The sequence below is a fragment of the Folsomia candida genome, unplaced genomic scaffold, assembly GCF_002217175.1.
Source record: "Folsomia candida strain VU population unplaced genomic scaffold, ASM221717v1 Fcan01_Sc002, whole genome shotgun sequence".
Taxonomy (NCBI): domain Eukaryota; kingdom Metazoa; phylum Arthropoda; class Collembola; order Entomobryomorpha; family Isotomidae; genus Folsomia; species Folsomia candida.
The window spans coordinates 1,522,943-1,541,897 of NW_019091194.1; the positions used below are offsets into that span (position 1 = coordinate 1,522,943).

The 18,955-nt window shown below is 38.1% G+C and overlaps 5 protein-coding genes across 5 annotated transcripts; 2 read left to right on the forward strand and 3 right to left on the reverse strand.

The window, feature by feature from the left end:
• Nucleotides 1-872: 872 nt before the first annotated feature.
• On the forward strand, nt 873-2,830 carry LOC110843887 (oleandomycin glycosyltransferase). Its single transcript, XM_022089945.2, has 2 exons — nt 873-1,945; nt 2,179-2,830. The coding sequence occupies exons 1-2, from the start codon at nt 1,003-1,005 to the stop codon at nt 2,574-2,576; spliced, it is 1,341 nt and encodes a 446-aa protein (XP_021945637.1). The 5' UTR covers nt 873-1,002; the 3' UTR covers nt 2,577-2,830.
• On the reverse strand, nt 2,723-4,549 carry LOC110843886. The gene is made up of 2 exons (XM_022089943.2): nt 4,147-4,549; nt 2,723-3,922 (listed from the first exon to the last, which is right to left on the reverse strand). The coding sequence occupies exons 1-2, from the start codon at nt 4,496-4,498 to the stop codon at nt 2,913-2,915; spliced, it is 1,362 nt and encodes a 453-aa protein (XP_021945635.1). The 5' UTR covers nt 4,499-4,549; the 3' UTR covers nt 2,723-2,912.
• A 380-nt stretch (nt 4,550-4,929) lies between these two features.
• Nucleotides 4,930-6,743, reverse strand: LOC110844276 (probable gamma-butyrobetaine dioxygenase). Its single transcript, XM_022090445.2, has 2 exons — nt 6,095-6,743; nt 4,930-5,623 (listed from the first exon to the last, which is right to left on the reverse strand). The coding sequence occupies exons 1-2, from the start codon at nt 6,405-6,407 to the stop codon at nt 5,148-5,150; spliced, it is 789 nt and encodes a 262-aa protein (XP_021946137.1). The 5' UTR covers nt 6,408-6,743; the 3' UTR covers nt 4,930-5,147.
• A 223-nt stretch (nt 6,744-6,966) lies between these two features.
• On the reverse strand, nt 6,967-9,214 carry LOC110844113 (retinaldehyde-binding protein 1). The gene is made up of 8 exons (XM_022090236.2): nt 8,714-9,214; nt 8,550-8,638; nt 8,315-8,465; nt 8,074-8,226; nt 7,915-7,955; nt 7,725-7,835; nt 7,506-7,653; nt 6,967-7,431 (listed from the first exon to the last, which is right to left on the reverse strand). Exons 1-8 carry the CDS (start codon nt 8,808-8,810, stop codon nt 7,406-7,408), a joined length of 816 nt encoding a protein of 271 aa, XP_021945928.1. The 5' UTR covers nt 8,811-9,214; the 3' UTR covers nt 6,967-7,405.
• Nucleotides 9,215-10,265: 1,051 nt separating this feature from the next.
• LOC110843172 (exocyst complex component 4) lies at nt 10,266-14,733 on the forward strand. The gene is made up of 14 exons (XM_022089121.2): nt 10,266-10,866; nt 10,947-11,116; nt 11,184-11,349; nt 11,415-11,708; nt 11,789-12,055; nt 12,139-12,336; nt 12,417-12,544; nt 12,688-12,865; nt 12,936-13,145; nt 13,219-13,443; nt 13,515-13,767; nt 13,871-13,944; nt 14,027-14,233; nt 14,305-14,733. Exons 1-14 carry the CDS (start codon nt 10,606-10,608, stop codon nt 14,473-14,475), a joined length of 2,802 nt encoding a protein of 933 aa, XP_021944813.1. The 5' UTR covers nt 10,266-10,605; the 3' UTR covers nt 14,476-14,733.
• The last annotated feature ends 4,222 nt before the right edge of the window (nt 14,734-18,955 follow it).

The following is an 18,955-nucleotide window of genomic DNA, read 5'->3' on the forward strand; positions in this document are numbered from 1 at the left end:
ACACAGTGGCCGCGGAAGGGTGTGGACAGAGGGACAATGTCCCCACGGTGGTTCGATGTTCCCATCATCTTCCTATGTTATGTAAACCCCTCCCTCCCCCATCCTACAATGGCAATGTCCCCACAGCTTCCGCGGCCTCTGGATGGACACCATATATTTATTTACCATATCGTGTGTACGTGATACTATTTTATTTACCAAAAGTATAACTAACAAAGGGTTAATAATATTAGTGGAAAGCATTAATTGTGATGATTGCATGTGATGCCTTTGTTCACGCCACTGGCGACAAAGAGATATGTGCGTACAATGAACTAGCTAACGGAAGTGCAGTGCTGAAAATATATGCAGTGGTCAAGGTCAGTCATGTGAAATAAGAGAGATATTTCGTTATTGATATGCATCGTTCGTTTGATATCAAACGATAAAACTTGACATTTTTGCCTTTGTCCTGTTTGCCACTGGGTCATCGCAGGTCAAAAAATATATTCCTTTGGATAGACCGAGACAAATGCTATCAATTTGACCTCCTTCCTTTCATTACTGAATTTAGTTCATGTCGCTATTTAGTAATGCTCAAAAAGTATTTATAAAATGCAGTAAGAGAATACTGTATCGCCTGCTTCTGATATGCATGCATAATACTCAGAATTATAGAATGTGCATATGTCTTACTTACTATGCTAAATTGCATTGTCATTTATTGGTAATCAATAATCGTGAATTAATACACTACATGTTTATACACTTGTTTTAAAAAGTGTAGGTTATCATTTTTCTGTAAAATTACACTTATCCACTCTGACTGAATGCAAGAGATATTTTCATAGACTTATATATACTTGTGGGATATTTCATATTAAATGGATCCGATTTCTTATTGGTTACATGTAAATTTTACCCGTCAAGCCAAATCTGACAGAAAAACATGCACACAAATGTTGTAACTTTACCAGCATTCCCAAAAGTTCTTAATTTTTTTTACAATAAGTAAATTACGAAATGGAACCTACAACAATTTTATTTGCCCCTCTCAGTGCGTGGGGTCACATTAATTCTTGCCTACAAATAGCTAAAGTATTACAAAGTAGACACAACTGCAAAATAATTTTTATAACGAACGAAACTTGGGCTGGAAAATTAGTTCAATACAATTTTCGCCATGAAACTTACGCCACATCCACGGCTGAAAATAATTCGCAACCTATTCCATCTCAAAATTGGACGGATTTAGTGAAACAATCCGGACAGGAAGTAATGGGTCAAAGTTCACTCCAAAAAATTACGACTTTTGGTTACAACGCGTACAAGCACATGGTAGACGAAGTGATTCAAAGTGATTCACAAATTAAGCAAATCCTTGAAACATTATCAACAATTAAACTAATTGTAATTGACAATTACATCCTGAGCCCTTCCCTGGTGAAATATTGTGTCGATAAGTGCATTCCTTGGGTCCGGTTAAGATCCGCGAGCCCGATGGAAATCAATCAGACAAATCTTCCCCCACAAAATAGTGGATATTCAATCAAAAATCCTGATCTTCAAGCATGGGATGAATTTACGCAAAAACAAACGGAAACATTTTCCCCATTGGTGGCAAAGTTTTCAACGTTTTTCAAAGAAATTTATCCCCCACAAGAACTTCCCCTGAACGATTTTATCATGGACTCGCCACACTTAAATTTGTACATGTATCCACAATCCATCGATTATACGGGGATTCGTCCCATGCCAGCAAAATGGGAACGGATTAATGCTGTTGTACAAGACGATGATCATGAAGATGAAGGTTATAAATTTCCGGAAGGATGGTTGAGCAAGTCAAAAAATTGGAAAGTCATTTGCTTATCATTGGGAACATTCGGGTCTGCAGATTTAGAACTGATGACAAATCTTATCAAAATGCTGGCAGAATATCCTGCATATTTTATAGTGTGCACAGGTACATAAATTTAGGTCTGGCCAGAAACAGTGGCCGCGGAAGCGTGGGGACAGGGGGCAATGTCTCCCCGGTTATTCGATGTCCCCATCATCTCCCCATGTTATATAAACCCCTCCCTCCCCTATCCTACAATGCTAATGTCACCACGGCTTCCGCGGCCACTGAAAGTTGGTATTTTTGCTTGAAAACTGTTGTTTATTTATCAAATTTAATTATTCTAAAACTGATTATAGGACCGCATCACGATACTTTGAAGCCACTCTTGGGAAGTAACATGTCCGGTGAAAGCATCCTACCGCAGGTGAAAGTCCTTGCGAAAATTGACGCCATGATTTGCCACGGTGGAAATGCAACGGTGAACGAATGCTTCTACTTTGGTCGACCCATGATTCTCATGCCGTTTTTTGGCGATGAGTACGACAATGCTCAACGGGTTCATGAGGAAGGGCTCGGCATTCGTCTGGACCCTTACAAATGCACGAAGAATGAATTATTTGCTGCCTTGGGGGAAGTCACGGGGGATGAAATGATGGATCAGATGAAGCTCATTTCTTCCCAGATTCGACAAGAGGGGAGTGGTGCTGATAAGGCTGCTAGTTTGATATCAGAATTACTAAAGACTTATAATTAAAATTTAGACATTGTAAATAATTGAAAACTAATTGTAAGTACTTGCAGAATGACTTTTACTTATGTATGACTACGACGTTAATTTTTATGTTAACTACATATTTATTACATAATATTCGATAAGGAATTGTGATACAAACTACGGAATTGCAACATATGAAAAATTTTATTCTTGTCATAAAACTAGCCATTTATCACGAAATCTATTAAAAATCCTTAAAAATCTGAATAACTTTATCCACATCGGACAAGTCAGAAAGTGTGTAATGAGGCTGTAGATCCATCAAACTTTTAAAATCGTACGATCCTGTCGCCACCGCCAGAACCTTTTCGCCATTCAGCACTCCACATCCAACGGGGTGTCCCCAACAATTAGCGTATTTTCTGGTGAGAATTTAACATTGGAAGAATTTCTCCCAAGAATCCCTGGAAGCATATCATTCCTTTTCTTGTAAGTGTCCCCAAACGCGGACTTATCCATGTCAAAAATCAGAGTTGGCTGTGAAATTCCGGCCGCTTTAATTTTGGATAACGCATTGACTTGAGAATTTCCAGTGAGCAACCCAAAATGAATATCATTTGTTTCCCAATAGTGCTTTAAATCTTGTATCTTTTTTACTAGTTCTAGAATTCCAGGACAAGGTTGAATTTTGATAGGATTTTCTAAAATTTCATTTTCCAAATAGGCCGGATGTAGTTTAAAGAATTGTTGACTTAACTCGAACACCAATTCCTCAGAATTTTCCAGGTTTTTGTTCACGTGAAGCTTGATAATTTCTGAGACAAGATTTAAATCCGTTTGGCCATGCAGGTTGACCTGGGACGAACTTTTCAAGGTGATTTCTTTCCTTAGGACGTGTGTCATGCATTTAAAAAATGCTCCAACGCTAACCGCCTGCGAATCTAGGAGGGTCCCGTCAATATCGAATAGGATCAATTTTGGGGTGCTTTTCCCTTCCTTATCAATAATCACGGGATTCGTGGAGGGGTTAATAAGAAGGCGCAGGATTTCTCTGTCCCCGTTGAAACCGTCGCGTCCATGGAGCCACCAATGGTTATCCAAAATGTAGCCTTCCCCCTCTTTAAATGCCTCCCGAAGTTGAAGTCTGGCCAAATGATGCATCAATTGGGGCAGTTTTTCAGCCAAAAGATGGTTGAAGTATATCCCATCGTCAAATCGACATCGGATTTTATTCTCCCCATAAAACATTGGAAGAGGTTTAAAGCTTCGATCTTCTTGTTGGAATTGGGTCATTTTAGAAGATTGTAACAATTTAAAAAGTTTTGAATCTTCGGAAAGAATTTGGGTTTGAAGATGTCTCCCGTTGACGAACGTGCTGTGACCACCTGTAGATAAAAATTTCAAATGTTCGTGCAAAATTGCAAATCCTTTTATAAAATTGCAAATTCTTGTATAAAATTGAAAATTCTTGCATAAAATTGCAAATTCTTTCATAAAATTGCAAATTCTGGTATAAAATTTCAAACTCCGGTATAAAATTAAAAATTCTTCTATAAATTGCAAAATTCTTGAGCAAAAAACATGTATACCATAAAAACTAAAAATTTACCAGATTTGCTTTGTTTTTTGACCGTCGTCATTAAAAATCTTGGTGGGTTGTCCATCCCACTGCGGTCAGTATGCAGCAATAATGCCGTCCTGGTGTAGCCTTTCCCTTCCAGGGTGTGGTCCGGATGAATGTTTGCGACCCCGTTTTCTGACCCATGTCGCGGATTAAATACGTGTCCAAAGTGTTTAGAAATTTCAGTCAGACTTTGTTCCGACTTTATATTTCTTACGAAAACAATTCCCCGTTTGGTAATTTCTTCGCAGGCCTTGACACCAATTAAGGCGTCATTTCCGTCCAGCCACAAAATTTCCATGTTGTCCTGTTCGAAAGATGTAGTGCTTGGATTGACCATTTTTTAAAATTGTATGTTGAAACGTGTGTCTCGTACTGATTAAAACTTGTCCTTACAGCTTCAATTTATACCTCAAGTTAAGCATTTTTTCACAGAAATTGATAATCTCTCATTCAAGGAAGGCATGACATTTAAAAACAACAACATATGACACCCAATAACATGAAATGCAACAACATGTTACCCAAAATTGCATTCGTTGTTTAATGCTGAAATGTTTTGATGGATTTCATGAACTGTACTCATACATAAGTCATGCATACATTTAATTGATGTTAAGCTAACTGCGAAATTAAGATTAACGGTATCGCGTTGCATCTTCTCTGAATTGTCTGGTTTCTGAGAAGTTTTATGCGTAAATCCCACTCCATCCAGCTCGCAAACTCTTTAATTGTGTCTGATAATAATTTGACATTTGCACTTTGCAGCTTTTTACCAAGTAATAAAACACGTACGTAAGTTTTATTTATCAGAATAAAGTCTGCTGACCGGATAAGATTTTAATTATGCTCCAAACTTCCAAGTAGTTTCCTCTTGTTTATCAAATTTCTTGCTTAAGATGGACAATTTGATCAGATTTATTTCCAAGAAGTTTAAAGTTAAATTAAATTGGAACTGTTTAAACAATTTTTTCATATAAATTTGTAATTTAGCATGAAGTAGGAAATCTAGGAGGGAAATCTAGGAGGGTCGTGTCAATATCGGGGAGGATCAATTTTGAGGTATTTTTCCCTTCTTCTTTTTGTAAAGCATCAATAATCACGGGATTGATCAGAAGTCGTAGGACTTCTCTGTCCCCGTTGAAACCGTCGCGTCCATGGAGCCACCAATGGTTATCCAAAATATAGCCTTCCCCCTCTTTAAATGCCACCCGAACTTGAAGTTTGGCCAAATGACGCATCAAATGGGGCAGTTTTTCAGCCAAGGAATGGTTGAAGTATATCCCATCGTCAAATCGGCATCGGATTTTACTCTCCCCATAAAACATTGGAAGACATTTGAAGCTTCGATCTTCTTGTTGGAACTGGGTCATTCTAGAATCTCGCAACAATTGAAAAAGTTTTGGATCTTCGGAAAGAATTTGAGCTTGAAGATGTTTCCCGTTGACGAACGTGCTGTGGCCACCTGCAGATATGCGAATGTAATGGGCCAAACTTTTAATTGAAATATATTGAAATTTCATAACTTGAATTTCCAGTGCTTTTTGTATTTTTTTGAACCATCCCTATAACTGAATCCTTCAGACAAGGCTTTTCATCATAACTCATGTTTTAATAGAGTCTGCAATGTAAATTTTTTGTACTGAATTACGCAACTGCAAATTCAAGTTATGCGATTTCAATATTTTTCGCAATGTGATTTCAATTAAAAGTCTGGCGGATTAAAAATAACCCTTAATTTTCCAATTTTTTTTATATTTGCCCGATGAAGACAGCAGTAAGTCATTGAAAGCTAGCAATTTTCAAATAAAATCAAGTATTATCTCCGAAAACCGCAGAAATGTCTCGTCATAAAAATAACCCTTTCAAATTCTTGCATAAAATTGCAAATTCTTGAGTTAAAAACATACTTAAACGATAAAAACTAAAAATTTACCAGATTCGCTTTGTTTTTTCACCGTCGTAATTAAAAATCTTGGTGGATTGTCCATCCCACTGCGGTCAGTATGCAGCAATAAAGCCGTCCTGGTGTAACCTTTTCCTTCGAGGGTGTGATCCGGATGAATGTTTGCCACACCGTTTGGTGACCCATGTCGTGGATTGAATACTTGTCCAAAGTGTTTAGAAATTTCTGTCAGACTTTGTTCTGACTTTATATTTCTTACGAGAACAATTCCCCGTTTGGAAATTTCTTCGCAGGCCTTGGCACCAATTGAGGCGTCGTTTCCGTCCAGCCACAAAATTTCCATGTCGTCCACTTTGAAAGATGTTTCGTAATCTTTTGATTTAAATGTGGGAACGTGTACTGATTGAAATTTGTCCTTTCAGCTTCAATTTATCCCTCAGGTTAAGCATTTTTTCATAGAAGTTGGTAATCTCTTATTCAAGAAAAGTAGGGTATTCAATAACAACATGAAGATGAAGTGCAAAAACATATAACCCAAAATAACTTGCATTCGTTGTTTAATGCTGAAATGTTTTGACGGATTTCATGAACGGTACTCATAAGTCATTTAATTGAAGTTAAGCTAATTGCGAAATTATGTAACTTACATAATGTAAGGTTAATGATATCGTTACATCTCTGAATTTTCTGTAGTTCTCTGAGAAGTGCAACATATGCCACTCCTGCTTGCAAACTCCGACCCTCCGATTGTGTCTCGTAATAATTTGACATTTGCACTTTGCAGCTTTTTACCAAGTAATAAAACACGTACGTAAGTTTTATTTATCAGAATAAAGTCTGCTGACCGGATAAGATTTTAATTATGCTCCAAACTTCCAAGTAGTTTCCTCTTGTTTATCAAATTTCTTGCTTAAGATGGACAATTTGATCAGATTTATTTCCAAGAAAGTTAAATTAAATTGCAACAGTTTTTCCATATAAAATTGAAATTCAGCATCAAGTACAAAATGAGTCAGGCCATCTATCTCATCAATCAAGACAGGTTTCCTGCATATGCACATATGTACATCAAATGTCGCATTATTACGTATATCATTAGCAGACTTCACTTAACCATACATTTAGATTCATATTTAGATAGTTTAATAGTTAATAATAAGGGTAGAAAGATTAAGTAATGTGTTTCTGTTTGTTTTTGGCAATCGGGACTCCGTTATCACTGTAATACTAGGAAAGTTATAGTTTACGTATAGTGTAAAATTTAACTTGTAAGTAAAATGGGCGGATATATTCCTTGTAAATTCTTATTTTTTGTATTTCGTTAGTCATCACATTTTTTTTTTAGACAAATCCATACTTTGCCAGCTCTAAAAATTTCAGATAAGAGAAAAATAAATCATATGAATAAAATAAAATTTTCAAATTTAAATAATGTTCAAACCTTTATAATAATTTTCCATCCTAAGCATGGCTGGGACAAGCTCGTCATCAAATGCGTCATCCTCCTCGAGATTTCCACCCAAACTTTTCGGAAGAATGTCAGGCGATACAAGTTCCGTTAAAGATTCGGCGTCCCGGTGTAGTTTGACCTGAAATTATTAATTATTAATTTTCCAATTTAAAATGGCAAATAAACGAACATCTTCAATATCTCACTCACTCTCGATTGAAGTCTTTTAGCAATGAAACGCTTCACCAAATTACAGAAAAGGTCCAGAACGTATGGTTGATTAACGAGATGGAGGGCTTTATATCGACCGGGGAAATTATCCTGGGAAAAAATTTTGATATTTTTTGGTTATAAATTTAATTGCTTACAAGGCTGATAACTTGTCAAATTATTATCTAACCTGCATAAATACAATTAACTTGTGCATGGCTGGAAGTGTGCCTGCATGAAAAGAAAATTACGTTTAATTACATATTTTTGTAATGCATATATGCAATCATGTTGGAATAAGTGGTAATTAATATGTCACTTAATTATCGTTAAATAATTAAATAATTACATTGTCTCGCATGCGCAAGACCTAATCCATTCTCATCAATAAGTATAACGGCGCCGTGGCACTGATTAACTGGACACCAGCTCATTTGTTCGGCCACTAGGACGCAAGCGATTGTAATATCTTCAAAAGATATCACGTCCGGGTCCCATTTTGCTAAAAAATTGAAAACATTTTTGTTAAAATGCTTACTTTAATTAATTTATATTGTGAAATTATTAATTTATTATTTTTAAAAACATACAAACTCTAAAGACAAAAGTCTTGCGTTGTAAGTCATCCCTATTTTTGAGCAGTCCAATAATTCCAGATTCCAACACGTGGCGATATCGTGATGGATAAAAGTTTTCGAATTGCTTTGCAAATTTCCGTCTCGCATCGTAATATTTTTTTAACTGTGATACCAATTAATCTCAAAATTATTAAAGGATTCGATACGGAAGTACCTAAATTAAAATCACCAAGTAAATTCTACTCACACTTTGGACCACTACTTCCGAATTGTACTTTTTAGCTCGGACAAATCGCAACAAAAATATGTCGTCTTTTGGAATATTTAGTTTCCCGTCTAACAAAAGGAATTAATTTATTATTGCAAAATTTACAGTATAAATTTTTTAGCAAAATTTATTCATTTCGCAACCTTTTTTAAGTAGGTCCCAAACTTCCTTTTGACAATCCAACGCCTTCTTCAATTCTTCTTCCGTCGTTCCCACAAGTTTCGCATCCATTCTAGCCATCACTCCAATGTGACGAATAAAAGAACCGAAATATCACTTCACTAATTCACAAATCCCCGAAAAATCCCCCAAAAAATGGGACTGACCTAAAAAAACTTTAACCAATAACTTTTAACCCACTCTCCCAAACCACACTGAGCTGATTATGCAATCTTTCTTTGTGTCGTGGCGTGTCAGGTCACAAAAATACGTTTCTGCTGCTGCTCCTTTGGTCTCCTTTGTTCTGATTAAGATGATTTAAGATAAGTTGACGATAAGTCGTCGTCTCCGCCGTCACTCATAGAGTTGGTGACCCTCACCCTGCCTCCACAACCTGCTGGTCGACTAAGTAAGTCGTAAAACGAATGAGACTTATTTCATGATAATCTTTCAATTTTTGCATAGAATTGGATACCATGACTGACAAAGCATGTAGAAAAAAAGTGAATGGAGTCATTCCTTGCGTATTTTTCGTGAAGGGCTTGTAGATTTTTTCTTAAACTACAGGCACGCAATGTTAATGTAAGTACCACCAAAAATGAAAGGTTAACCCTTACGCAAGACTCATGACATTCAGGCTTGAGTCATTTTTCCATCTTTTTTTTATAAACACATTTTTGCATCTTTAAACAATGCAGATAGATGCAGATCATTATATGCTTGCGTATTTTATGTGTGTTTGAGGGTACAAGTTCTAGGTGGGGAGGACATACCTACATAGTCGAGGAGGGATATCGTACGATAAGATGACGACGATGATATAACGATACGTTGAGCAATTTTATTGTACAACAACATCTCATCTCGTCGTCTCTGCTAACTAACATGCAAGGTAAAGTGAATCGTAAAATGTGCAAAATGCGACTGAATTGTAGGTGCAATACCAAAATTCGAAGCTATTAGAAACCTGTTCCTTACACAATTTCAGCAGGCATTACATACATGCATATACGACCATTACGTATATGCACATGCGGCTTTTTGCTAGTAGTGGTAGCAATAGTTTGATCATAGCAAATTAGCAATGTTTGTCACAAAAATCCGCTTAAAAAACGTATCACATACATAACGCCTATTACAATGCAGAAATATTAAATGCTTCTTCTTACGTAAGAAAGACAACAAAGAATTCGTCATCGTAAAGTATGTATGTATGAATTGAAATGATTTAATGGATTCATCACTGAAGTGACTGAGGTACTTAAATATGCACTTGCATACTAAAAATTTACAAAACTTTGTAAAAAAATCTTATGTAAATATGCGTCATGTATTTAGCAACTGTATTAAAGCATATGAAAATTATTATTCGCTACAATTTCGAAAAAAAATTTGCATCAAAATAAAATCTCAAATTGTTCAACAAAACATTTCAGAGGTAGGAAATTGGGAAGAAAAATTGCAAATTATCACCTCAAAAATATGCATTTCTTCTAAAATACTCGCCTTTAAGGCGACACATTTTACAAGTTGGTATCACATTATTCTTGTTTATTGTTAGCTGTTACAGGTACACGCGAATACAATGGAGCATTGTTGTTATTTTGGCGAGGGTGGATTTTTGCACATCCAAATATCAGTTGTGCCAGCAAGCCGGCGGTAACAGAAATCTAAACAGAAATCATATTTATAAAGGTAGAAGATTTTTTGTTGGTGTAACAGATAACAGACTAACAGATTTATAAAGTGTGAATCACAATATTCACAATTAAACTAATTAACTCAATTAACTATGTTAATACAAAGAAGTGTCTTAATTAATAATTAATTAGAAACAAAAAGTTTTTCCATATCTTTTAAACTACTACTGAAAACGATGGAGTCCGATTTCGGTGCTGGAGGAGGAGTAACTCCCCGACCATTAAAACCTCCCCGAGGAAATAAAGTGGGTGGGGGTGGTGGGGGCACTAAAGAGACGGGAATATTGATGCGGGTTATCAAAACGTTATCTTCCGCTGCATCGACGGACCACCGGGATAGAGAGAAAACCAAGCTGGAAAAGGACTTTAAAAAGAGTGACGCCCAGCTTGACGGCCTCTTGGCGACGAGACAACCCTCGCTCAGTTCGGTGATGCAGGTGAAGATAATTCGTGGTTAAAGTTGATAATAAGTTAAGTATGAATGTATTAATTATAATTATGTTTGTAATTAATGCAGCTATTTTCGCACGTTTGTGGCGAAGTCGGAAGTGCCAAGGAGCGGATAAAATCGGTCAAGGGAAGTCTTCAACAGTGCAAAATGTTGTTGCAGTGTCGACGTGAGGAATTACAGCGGCTCTGGTTGGAAGGGATTGAACATAAACATGCCTTACAAATTTTTGCACAAATGTGAGTTAGTAATTTATTGTTTTAAAATTGGATACCAAATATTTATAAATACGAATTTCATTTGCAGTGAGAAATTAAGAGAAGGAGGTGATAATTTTTCAAAGCTCTTAAACCGGAAACAGTACATTCCTGCTGTTGAAGTGCTGATGGAATGTTTACAAAGCTGGACTCCCAGTCTCGACCAGATAGAAGGACTTCATGATCTGAGGGACGAACTGAAGCTTAAACGCGATGTACGTAGATAAATCAATTTGACGTAAATATCTATTTATTAAATATTTCTTGTTGATTTTATTAGAAAATTTATGAGACCCTCAAAGAAGAATTGTATCGCGAAATTTACCACAATTTTAACAAAGAACCGTTCGAGCGGCGTCAAGGTTCTGGGGCCCACTTTAGCCGTGGGGGATCTGATCGGCTAAGTTCTGGGAAAATGACTCAAGTAAAGGCTAGAAAAATATTCATGGATTTCGGTCAAAATGCAAATCCTACAAATTTTGCAAAAAATGCTGACTCGCAAGAACATGATAGCTTCATCACCACCGTTGTTGATTGTATGGTCCGCTTGGAGGAAGTGCCACGATTTGTGAAGGTTCGACAAGTTTGTACTTCACATAAGTGTACTAAGTTACTAATTGTACATATAGTGTATTAATTTTATTTAATGTACAGGATTTGAGACATAATCTCGAAGAAAACTTAATGGCCGTCGTTAATTCTGCATCTCGACACATTATTGAGTACGGGGATGCTAGCGGCGTCAGTGAAGCCGACACTGCCATTTTCCAGAAATTGATCCAGCTCATTTTTACCCAGTTTCGCTCAATTGTTCGCTCCCACGCCTTAATTCTTCGCCACTTGGAACAGGCTTTGGGGAAGCAGAAGCCCAATGTAAAAATTCACAATGAAGAGTATATCTGGACTAAAGTACAAGCTGTCGTGAGTTCAACAAAACTAATTACTAATTGTAATAAAAAAACATTTATTGATATCCATAAATATTAAATAATTACATTATTTAGTTGCAATCCACGCTCAAGATTTACTTTGGATTAAGCGACTCAAAACAAGAATCCGGAAATTCGGAATTTATGGACACCACCCTTTCCATCAATAGTTATTTTGTCAAAAGAAGAGCACAACGAGCAAAGAGACCCTTGTTCAAATTCAAGTATTCACTACATGGACTTAACGTTAATGATTATGTTGTGCAAGAAGGAGTAAGCAAAAGCAAAAAAAACCTGTCATTATTCTACTTGTCTCGTTACAATTTCTAATATTTTTATATTCACCTGTTTAGAGCGATATGAACCGAAGTGCCGTTGATCGTCATCGATTCCTCGTTTGTAAACCAAGCTCGAGAAACTTGATTGCGATTTATAGTGTAGTTCAAGAATTGTGTTCAGAAATTGAGCAGACTACTAATGGGTATAAATGAAATTCATTCAAATTAAAAGAACCAATCACAAAAATAAAAGACAAAAAAATTAAAGCGTATATTTGCCAGTGCTGTGCATAATGTTTAAGTGTATTGATGAGTACTAATTGAATTTTTATATTTTTTTCTGCAGACAAAAATGTGAATTACGGAAATTCATGGGCAATAATGTGAACAAAGTGTTTGTTCAACAAATATACAAAGAAATATCAGACGCTGTTGAATCAGCCAAGAAGAATCCTGACTTCTGGAAGGATTGCATATCGTTGGACGAATCCAAAGCGCTTAAGGCAGTTCGCCCCTTGTTGCAGGTAACCATACGATATTGTAGATATTTGTAAACCTCGTAAGAAGGACTAACAAATATATTTGCTTAAATAGAGTGTCGTCCATATTGGTCGAAATGTTCAAGAAGTTATTCGCCTCGCCAACGAGTTGCCTTCCCACTGTGATCAACTTGCCAGAATGTTACATTCAATTCTTTCCTCCTATTCAGAAGCATGCCAGACCGCATATCAAGGGATTGTTCAGCCCGATGTGGACGATAAGGCAGTAATTTCCTCGTCTTGGGTGAAGGATACCGATATTCAAGTAAGTTATCATGAGCATATTTTCTTACAGTGTACATGCACGATTCCTTTATTTTGTAATTGTTATTTCTCAGCGTCTTCTTAAATCGTTACCAAACTGGCTCAAGCTACTTAAGGCGAAAGAAGGTAGCAAAATGATCAACCAGAGCATGGATGAAAGTCCTGAGGATGTGCGGAATCAAAACCTTCGCGAGTCTGACCTACTTACAGGCCTGTTTTATGGAAAGACTGTGCAACGACATGAAATTATCACCGATACAAAGCAAATGAACCAATTAGCACATTTGCAGGAGAGTTTGGTACGCAAAGAAAAATAAATAGAATTAATTTCAACTAAACTTCAAATCTATAATTTATTTATTTTCTTCAGGAATGGTTTGCCAATCAGGTGGAAGCCGTCGCCAAAAATTTTGAACGCCTACCCACCAACAACTCTGACTCTGGGATGAAAGAACATATCGAAAATATTTATGAAATGGTGACATCCTTCAGCGATCTTGGAGACGTTTGCCTCCTCGTGTTACACTTGGAAGTTCGCGTCCACTGTTTCCACTTTTTGGTCCCGATGGCTCAAAATGGAGACTTTTCGCCGGGAGTGGACACACAAAATTCGGATCCCGAAGGTAAGTGTTTAAAAGTTAGTATTTAGATTTTCAAGTCCACTTGAACTTTGTTTTGTCCCTTACGGTACAGAAAATATTTTCATTTATGTATTTTTATTTCCAGTTAACAAATTGATTCGGGATTTGGCTCACATTCAAAACATATTGAGTGCTTCGTTACCACCGATTAAGAGCAAGGTATGCATGCAGTAAACAATACAAAGAATATTCAAATGAATTTCAATCTAATTCCCACCGTGTTGGCTCTGATTATTTGCAGTACGTGTTTGAAGGGATCGGCCAACTAATTTCGACCATCCTGATTGGCTGTGCTGAACATATCCAGAGAATTAACGACAACGGTGTTAAAAAGATGTGCAGAAATGTATTTGCGATTCAAAAGACCTTATCGGACATAACTAATCATCCTGAACAGTCGATGGATCATGCTAGGCAGTTTTATGAGTTATTCACGCTTTCCCCAGAGGTAACTATTCACACAAATGTTTATATAATTGAGTAATTATTTATCAAGTATGATACTTGACAAACTTTTAGGAACTTGTCAACGGAATCCTGGAGAAAGGCCCTCAGTTTAAAGAATTGGAATACATGAACGCTCTTAAGCTCCTCTTCAGGAGCAAACCTGGTCGCCAGAAAATGCACTCTCTCGACGACCATTTGAACCGACTATCAAATATTTTGGGAGATGTAGGAGTAGTGGTGTAAAAATCAGTAACCGACATAATCTTGCTATAGCTTATCTACACATTGTTTAGCCTAAAATGACGATACCAGTGGTGCTTAATATGAATTTCTTCTTGTTTTTACCATTTTAAAAGAAATTCTAAACTCAACTAAATTGAAACTTTAAAAGTTATGAAATGTATTCAGATAAGGATGTGTACAACACAATAAAGTTTTTTTTATTTAAACGTATTAAGTTATAACTGACGAGAATAAAGTTATCATACTTAAATGACCCAATTTTTGAATCAACGGTAGAAGCACGGCTTCCCTTCTTTTTATGAAATTATGAAAGGCATTCATATGAAATAGTTGAGATATTTATTGAATAAAGCCGATTTATGTAGGTATATTTTTTGTTTTAAGTAGAATATGAGATTTTCAGTTAAGAATAGTTAACTTAAGATATGCAGTTCCACATACCCAGTCGCATGTGTAGTTGATCTAGTTAAATCAGACTGTGAATTTGCATTGTATGAACCAAGGCCTTGGTTACACCCTTGCAAGGGTGTAAATACACCCCAACTTTAGATTTTAGAAGACCACACATATTGTGCTTTCTTATTAAGTATTATTATTTACAGAGCACTAATAATTCTGTACATACATATTTCTATGAGCATTTAGAAAACTCTGTTTTCCAGATAAATTAAAGGTTGACACCGTAAACAATATCAATCATATCCTTGCTCTTGTAGGAAATTGCGGTGTATATGTAAAGGCACCGGGAGGAATTTTACCGTTGGACGCCAAATCTTGCAACATTCCGGCACTAAATCGTCCCCGTTTTTCTAAACGTGTCGCTATTTTTCTCACATTGATTGGAGCAAGGATATCAAACTCACTCGAGACTTGGTGACGAGCTTGCAGTTGTTGACGTGGGTCTGGTCTAATCGAGACGTGACCGACTTGCTGATATTTTAGGTTTCTAGCGAGCTCTGCTACATCATAAGCTTCCGTCGCAGTGGTTGCAGTGGCGTCGTCACTCTCATTAGTTGTGAGACCACCAATATTGTCCTCACTTTCTGACGACGTCACCAGAACTGCATTTCTGGCCGGGATTATCCTTGTTTTAGCGACGGGGTCAAAGTTGACGACGTTTCTCGGTGGTTTCGTGACGTTTTTTAAGGACGTCTGGTTATCTACGATGAGATTATCTGTATCCAATCTTGTCGTCACTTCGTCTTCCCGATTTGTGTCATCATAATCATTGGACAAGATGAAGGCAGGTTTCTCTTTCCTCCCGACGTCCCTTCTGATTTCAGGGTTCTGGACATGGTGAAGTTCTGGTAGGTCGAGTTCCACATGGGTCGGATGGTACTTGTTCTGCTCGACATGCTGGAGTCGTATTATTTCCGGGGAAGATTCGGGTGGGGTGGGGAGGATGGGACCGGTGGGAAGTACGATGGGTTTTTGTACGAAGGATTCGTTAGAAGGGGACTTGACGATGTGACCCTTATTTCGCGAGGTCATTTCACGAGCCGACCTCTCCCCTTTGGGGACCACTTCTCTTTTTCTGGAAGCCGAGGTCGATTTTCTCCTATTTTCTGCTTCGCCCAGTTGAAGTTTAGAGCTTGATGTTTGCGTCGCTTCAGAAATTACGGGGGTGGTTGCCGCACTTCGATCTCGTGGCGTCGGTGGGGGAACGAATCGCTTTGACCTCGCGTACTTTAAACCGCTCTTGCTTTTCAAGAGTTTTGAGTTTGTCGGAGTAGAAGAGTAGTATGAACTTAACGCGGCTGATGTCATTTTTTGAGAGGGTGCCGCAGGAGGAAGTGGTGGAGGGATGGGAATCGTATGTGGTAAAAACAAGCTGTTATCCTCCCTATTACTAGCCAAGGGCGACGAAGATATCTTGCTATTCATACTTGCGTATTTCGTACTCACATTGGATAAACTCTTATCAGGCTTTATAACCCCACTGATATTGACTAAAGATTTGGAACTATTAGTCTTGAACGCTTTGTTATTTCTGTCCGTGTATGTTGACGAATAAGATTTCTTAACGATTGGTTTATACTCTACTTCGTCCGCGTATCTATCTTCTCCACCGATTTCTATCCTCGACGCAGATCTCTTGATGTCATCATTAAGCTCAAAAACTTGGTCGTCCACACCCTCGTCGGTCGTTGGTTCGTCTTCTTTTTCCAGAATTATTGTAACGCTATCGCCCCGTTTTTCTGGTAAATCCTTATTAATCATAATCCTCCTCCCTGTAAGTAAAACACTATTTAAAGACCAACCCCTAACCGGAAATCATGCCCAAAAGTCGAAGTTATTCTCATTATTACCCACTCTCATTATCACCATCGTCATCTTGACCTTGATCTTCCACCCTTTCGTAACTCGTCCTCCGTCCAACCCTATTTTTCCGATTGTTCCCACGACCACCCCGCTGACCGCCTAAACTCTCCTCCTCAAAATCAGGGTCCGGTCCGCAACACGAACACTTTGCGCAACACTTTCCCATCGCCGATTTGGGACAGCAGCACGGGATGAAGCAAACCAAAAGGAAAATAACTCCGAGAAAGGCCACGATTCCGGAAACAATCATGGACCACGGGTAATACTTGGCCCATAGGCGACCTCCAAATATGCCAGCTATCAGCTAGAGTTGTAATTAATTACTTGACTTAAATTAATTGCTTTTAACGACAATTAATTAGTTAAAGTACTTCAACTTTGCAGTCAAACTCCCCCACGGATCCTTCCCCCAAAGTAGAGTAGCCATCGTGACAGGGAAGACACCTTCCAGAGCCGGGCGTCGGTTGGAATGATCCAATCGGACAGAGAAAGCATTCTGACTGTCCGTTCGGACTAAAATGTCCAGCAGAACAGGGTACTAAGGACAAAAAATTGCATAATTCCCGATTTATGTATCATTGATTATTCTTTCAAAATCAATAATAAGAAATATTACGGCAGAGTTTGTGCGTTTCGTAAAATCCGGCTGGACAGGCAAGCATAAAATCGACATCGGTGTTACTTGCGGTGTAGACGGAGAGTTCTGGGCTTTCGGGAGACTCGATTTCGACTGCATAAAAAAATTACTTACTATTTTGATGAAAAAATCTATTCTCAAAAATTGTCAAAATTTCCTAAAATACCATTCAAACTGAACAACTTTTCCAACGAATCCCTCACAATTTGGAGAATCTTGGCATGCAATAATTCCACACAGAGGAGTGGACACGCTTCCGAGTATCCCGAAAACGCCATCATTCTCCTCTCCAATCCCATCGTCGAGACTGCCAGGTGAATCTGAACCTTTTTCCCTAGACGTGGATTCTGCTGTTCGAAATCCTCCCTGGAAAAGCAGAGAGCGGAGTGGTTCCGAACAGGGCAGAAGTAACAGACGTGCGTATGAACCCAGGAGATGAGGTGTGCGTTTATTAAGGCCAGTTCATCCAGGGAGCAGTGTGGAGCGTGGTATTCTGCCTGTGAGGTCAAATTGAGGTCATTAAGGTCATGTCATTAAGTAATTTGACAACAATTAAATCTTACGACAAACGCGAGCCACTGAATCGGCTCTGCCACAACGTCCAATTGTTGGTAGAAAATTTCATTTGGGGGAAGCGACCCATCATTTGGTGGTGGTCCTTGGAAGCTAGAACTTCCTCCTGGAACATGAGACACGTTACAAGTGTAGAGGTCGGAATCGCTGAGTTGGACGGCTTGGAAGGTGAGGTCACCGTTTCGAGGGTCCATTGCTACCTAATAAAATAATTACGAACTTAGGTCAGACAAGGACCACATTTAAAGATAATTTACTCACTTCCGGACTTGACACCACCCTCCCATCGGAATGACGCCAGGAGAAAACCTTTCTAAACGTGGGCGACCCTCCAGAGTCCATGACGTGATTGTAGGGACCTTGCCCACAATGGAGGGTGGATCGTCCTCCCAGTGGAATGTAGACGTGGTCCGCTCGTTCCGTCAGTTTAGGGAGGACGCTAAAAAATAAGTCGTTTGATGGGTAGCCAAGAGGGATTTGACGTTTTGTGCGGACATGTTTTCTAAATTTAGGAAAGGAAAGTAAAATTTAGGAATTTCTGTTTCGTAAGAACATTATCGGTGCTTATCTTACTGTTCTTGTTGGGGAACTATATTTTGATAACTACTCTTGTCATTATCATCCCAACACAAACTTCTTTTAACTCTTCCTTTCTGATTGTAATACAGATTTTGAGAGGGACGATCCGGTCCAAATTTTAAGCGAAGCGTTGCTGGAAGTGTGTGGTGTCGGATGCATTGATAATTGCTGATACGGACGGAGACCAGACCGGGTTCGGCGTAGTAGGCGTGGGGAGGAAGCATAGCCTACGGTTTCAACGTTAAGGTTAATAAGACATAAATTATGGTCAATATTTCGATGATTTTACCCACCATCTCATTAATATAGTCTAATGTGGCCATCATGTGACACACGCAGCGTTCAGGGTTTTGGCAGTCTGGACTTTGG

What these genes read in the sequence shown, in the direction of transcription:
- LOC110843886 (XM_022089943.2), bottom strand. Translation starts at nt 4,498, where the DNA reads ATGGTCAATCCAAGCACTACATCTTTCGAACAGGACAACATGGAAATT. An exon ending in CAAAAAACAAAGCAAATCTG is followed by an intron (nt 3,923 to 4,146) that starts GTAAATTTTTAG and finishes TTTTATCTACAG; the next exon opens with GTGGTCACAGCACGTTCGTC.
- LOC110844276 (XM_022090445.2), bottom strand. Translation starts at nt 6,407, where the DNA reads ATGGAAATTTTGTGGCTGGACGGAAACGACGCCTCAATTGGTGCCAAG. An exon ending in GAAAAAACAAAGCGAATCTG is followed by an intron (nt 5,624 to 6,094) that starts GTAAATTTTTAG and finishes GCATATCTGCAG; the next exon opens with GTGGCCACAGCACGTTCGTC.
- LOC110843172 (XM_022089121.2), top strand. Translation starts at nt 10,606, where the DNA reads ATGGAGTCCGATTTCGGTGCTGGAGGAGGAGTAACTCCCCGACCATTA. An exon ending in ACAAAATTCGGATCCCGAAG is followed by an intron (nt 13,768 to 13,870) that starts GTAAGTGTTTAA and finishes TTTTATTTCCAG; the next exon opens with TTAACAAATTGATTCGGGAT. An exon ending in TATTCACGCTTTCCCCAGAG is followed by an intron (nt 14,234 to 14,304) that starts GTAACTATTCAC and finishes ACAAACTTTTAG; the next exon opens with GAACTTGTCAACGGAATCCT.
- LOC110843887 (XM_022089945.2), top strand. Translation starts at nt 1,003, where the DNA reads ATGGAACCTACAACAATTTTATTTGCCCCTCTCAGTGCGTGGGGTCAC. An exon ending in ATATTTTATAGTGTGCACAG is followed by an intron (nt 1,946 to 2,178) that starts GTACATAAATTT and finishes AACTGATTATAG; the next exon opens with GACCGCATCACGATACTTTG.
- LOC110844113 (XM_022090236.2), bottom strand. Translation starts at nt 8,810, where the DNA reads ATGGCTAGAATGGATGCGAAACTTGTGGGAACGACGGAAGAAGAATTG. An exon ending in CGGAAGTAGTGGTCCAAAGT is followed by an intron (nt 8,466 to 8,549) that starts GTGAGTAGAATT and finishes TTGGTATCACAG; the next exon opens with TTAAAAAAATATTACGATGC. An exon ending in AGTTAATTGTATTTATGCAG is followed by an intron (nt 7,836 to 7,914) that starts GTTAGATAATAA and finishes ATTTTTTCCCAG; the next exon opens with GATAATTTCCCCGGTCGATA.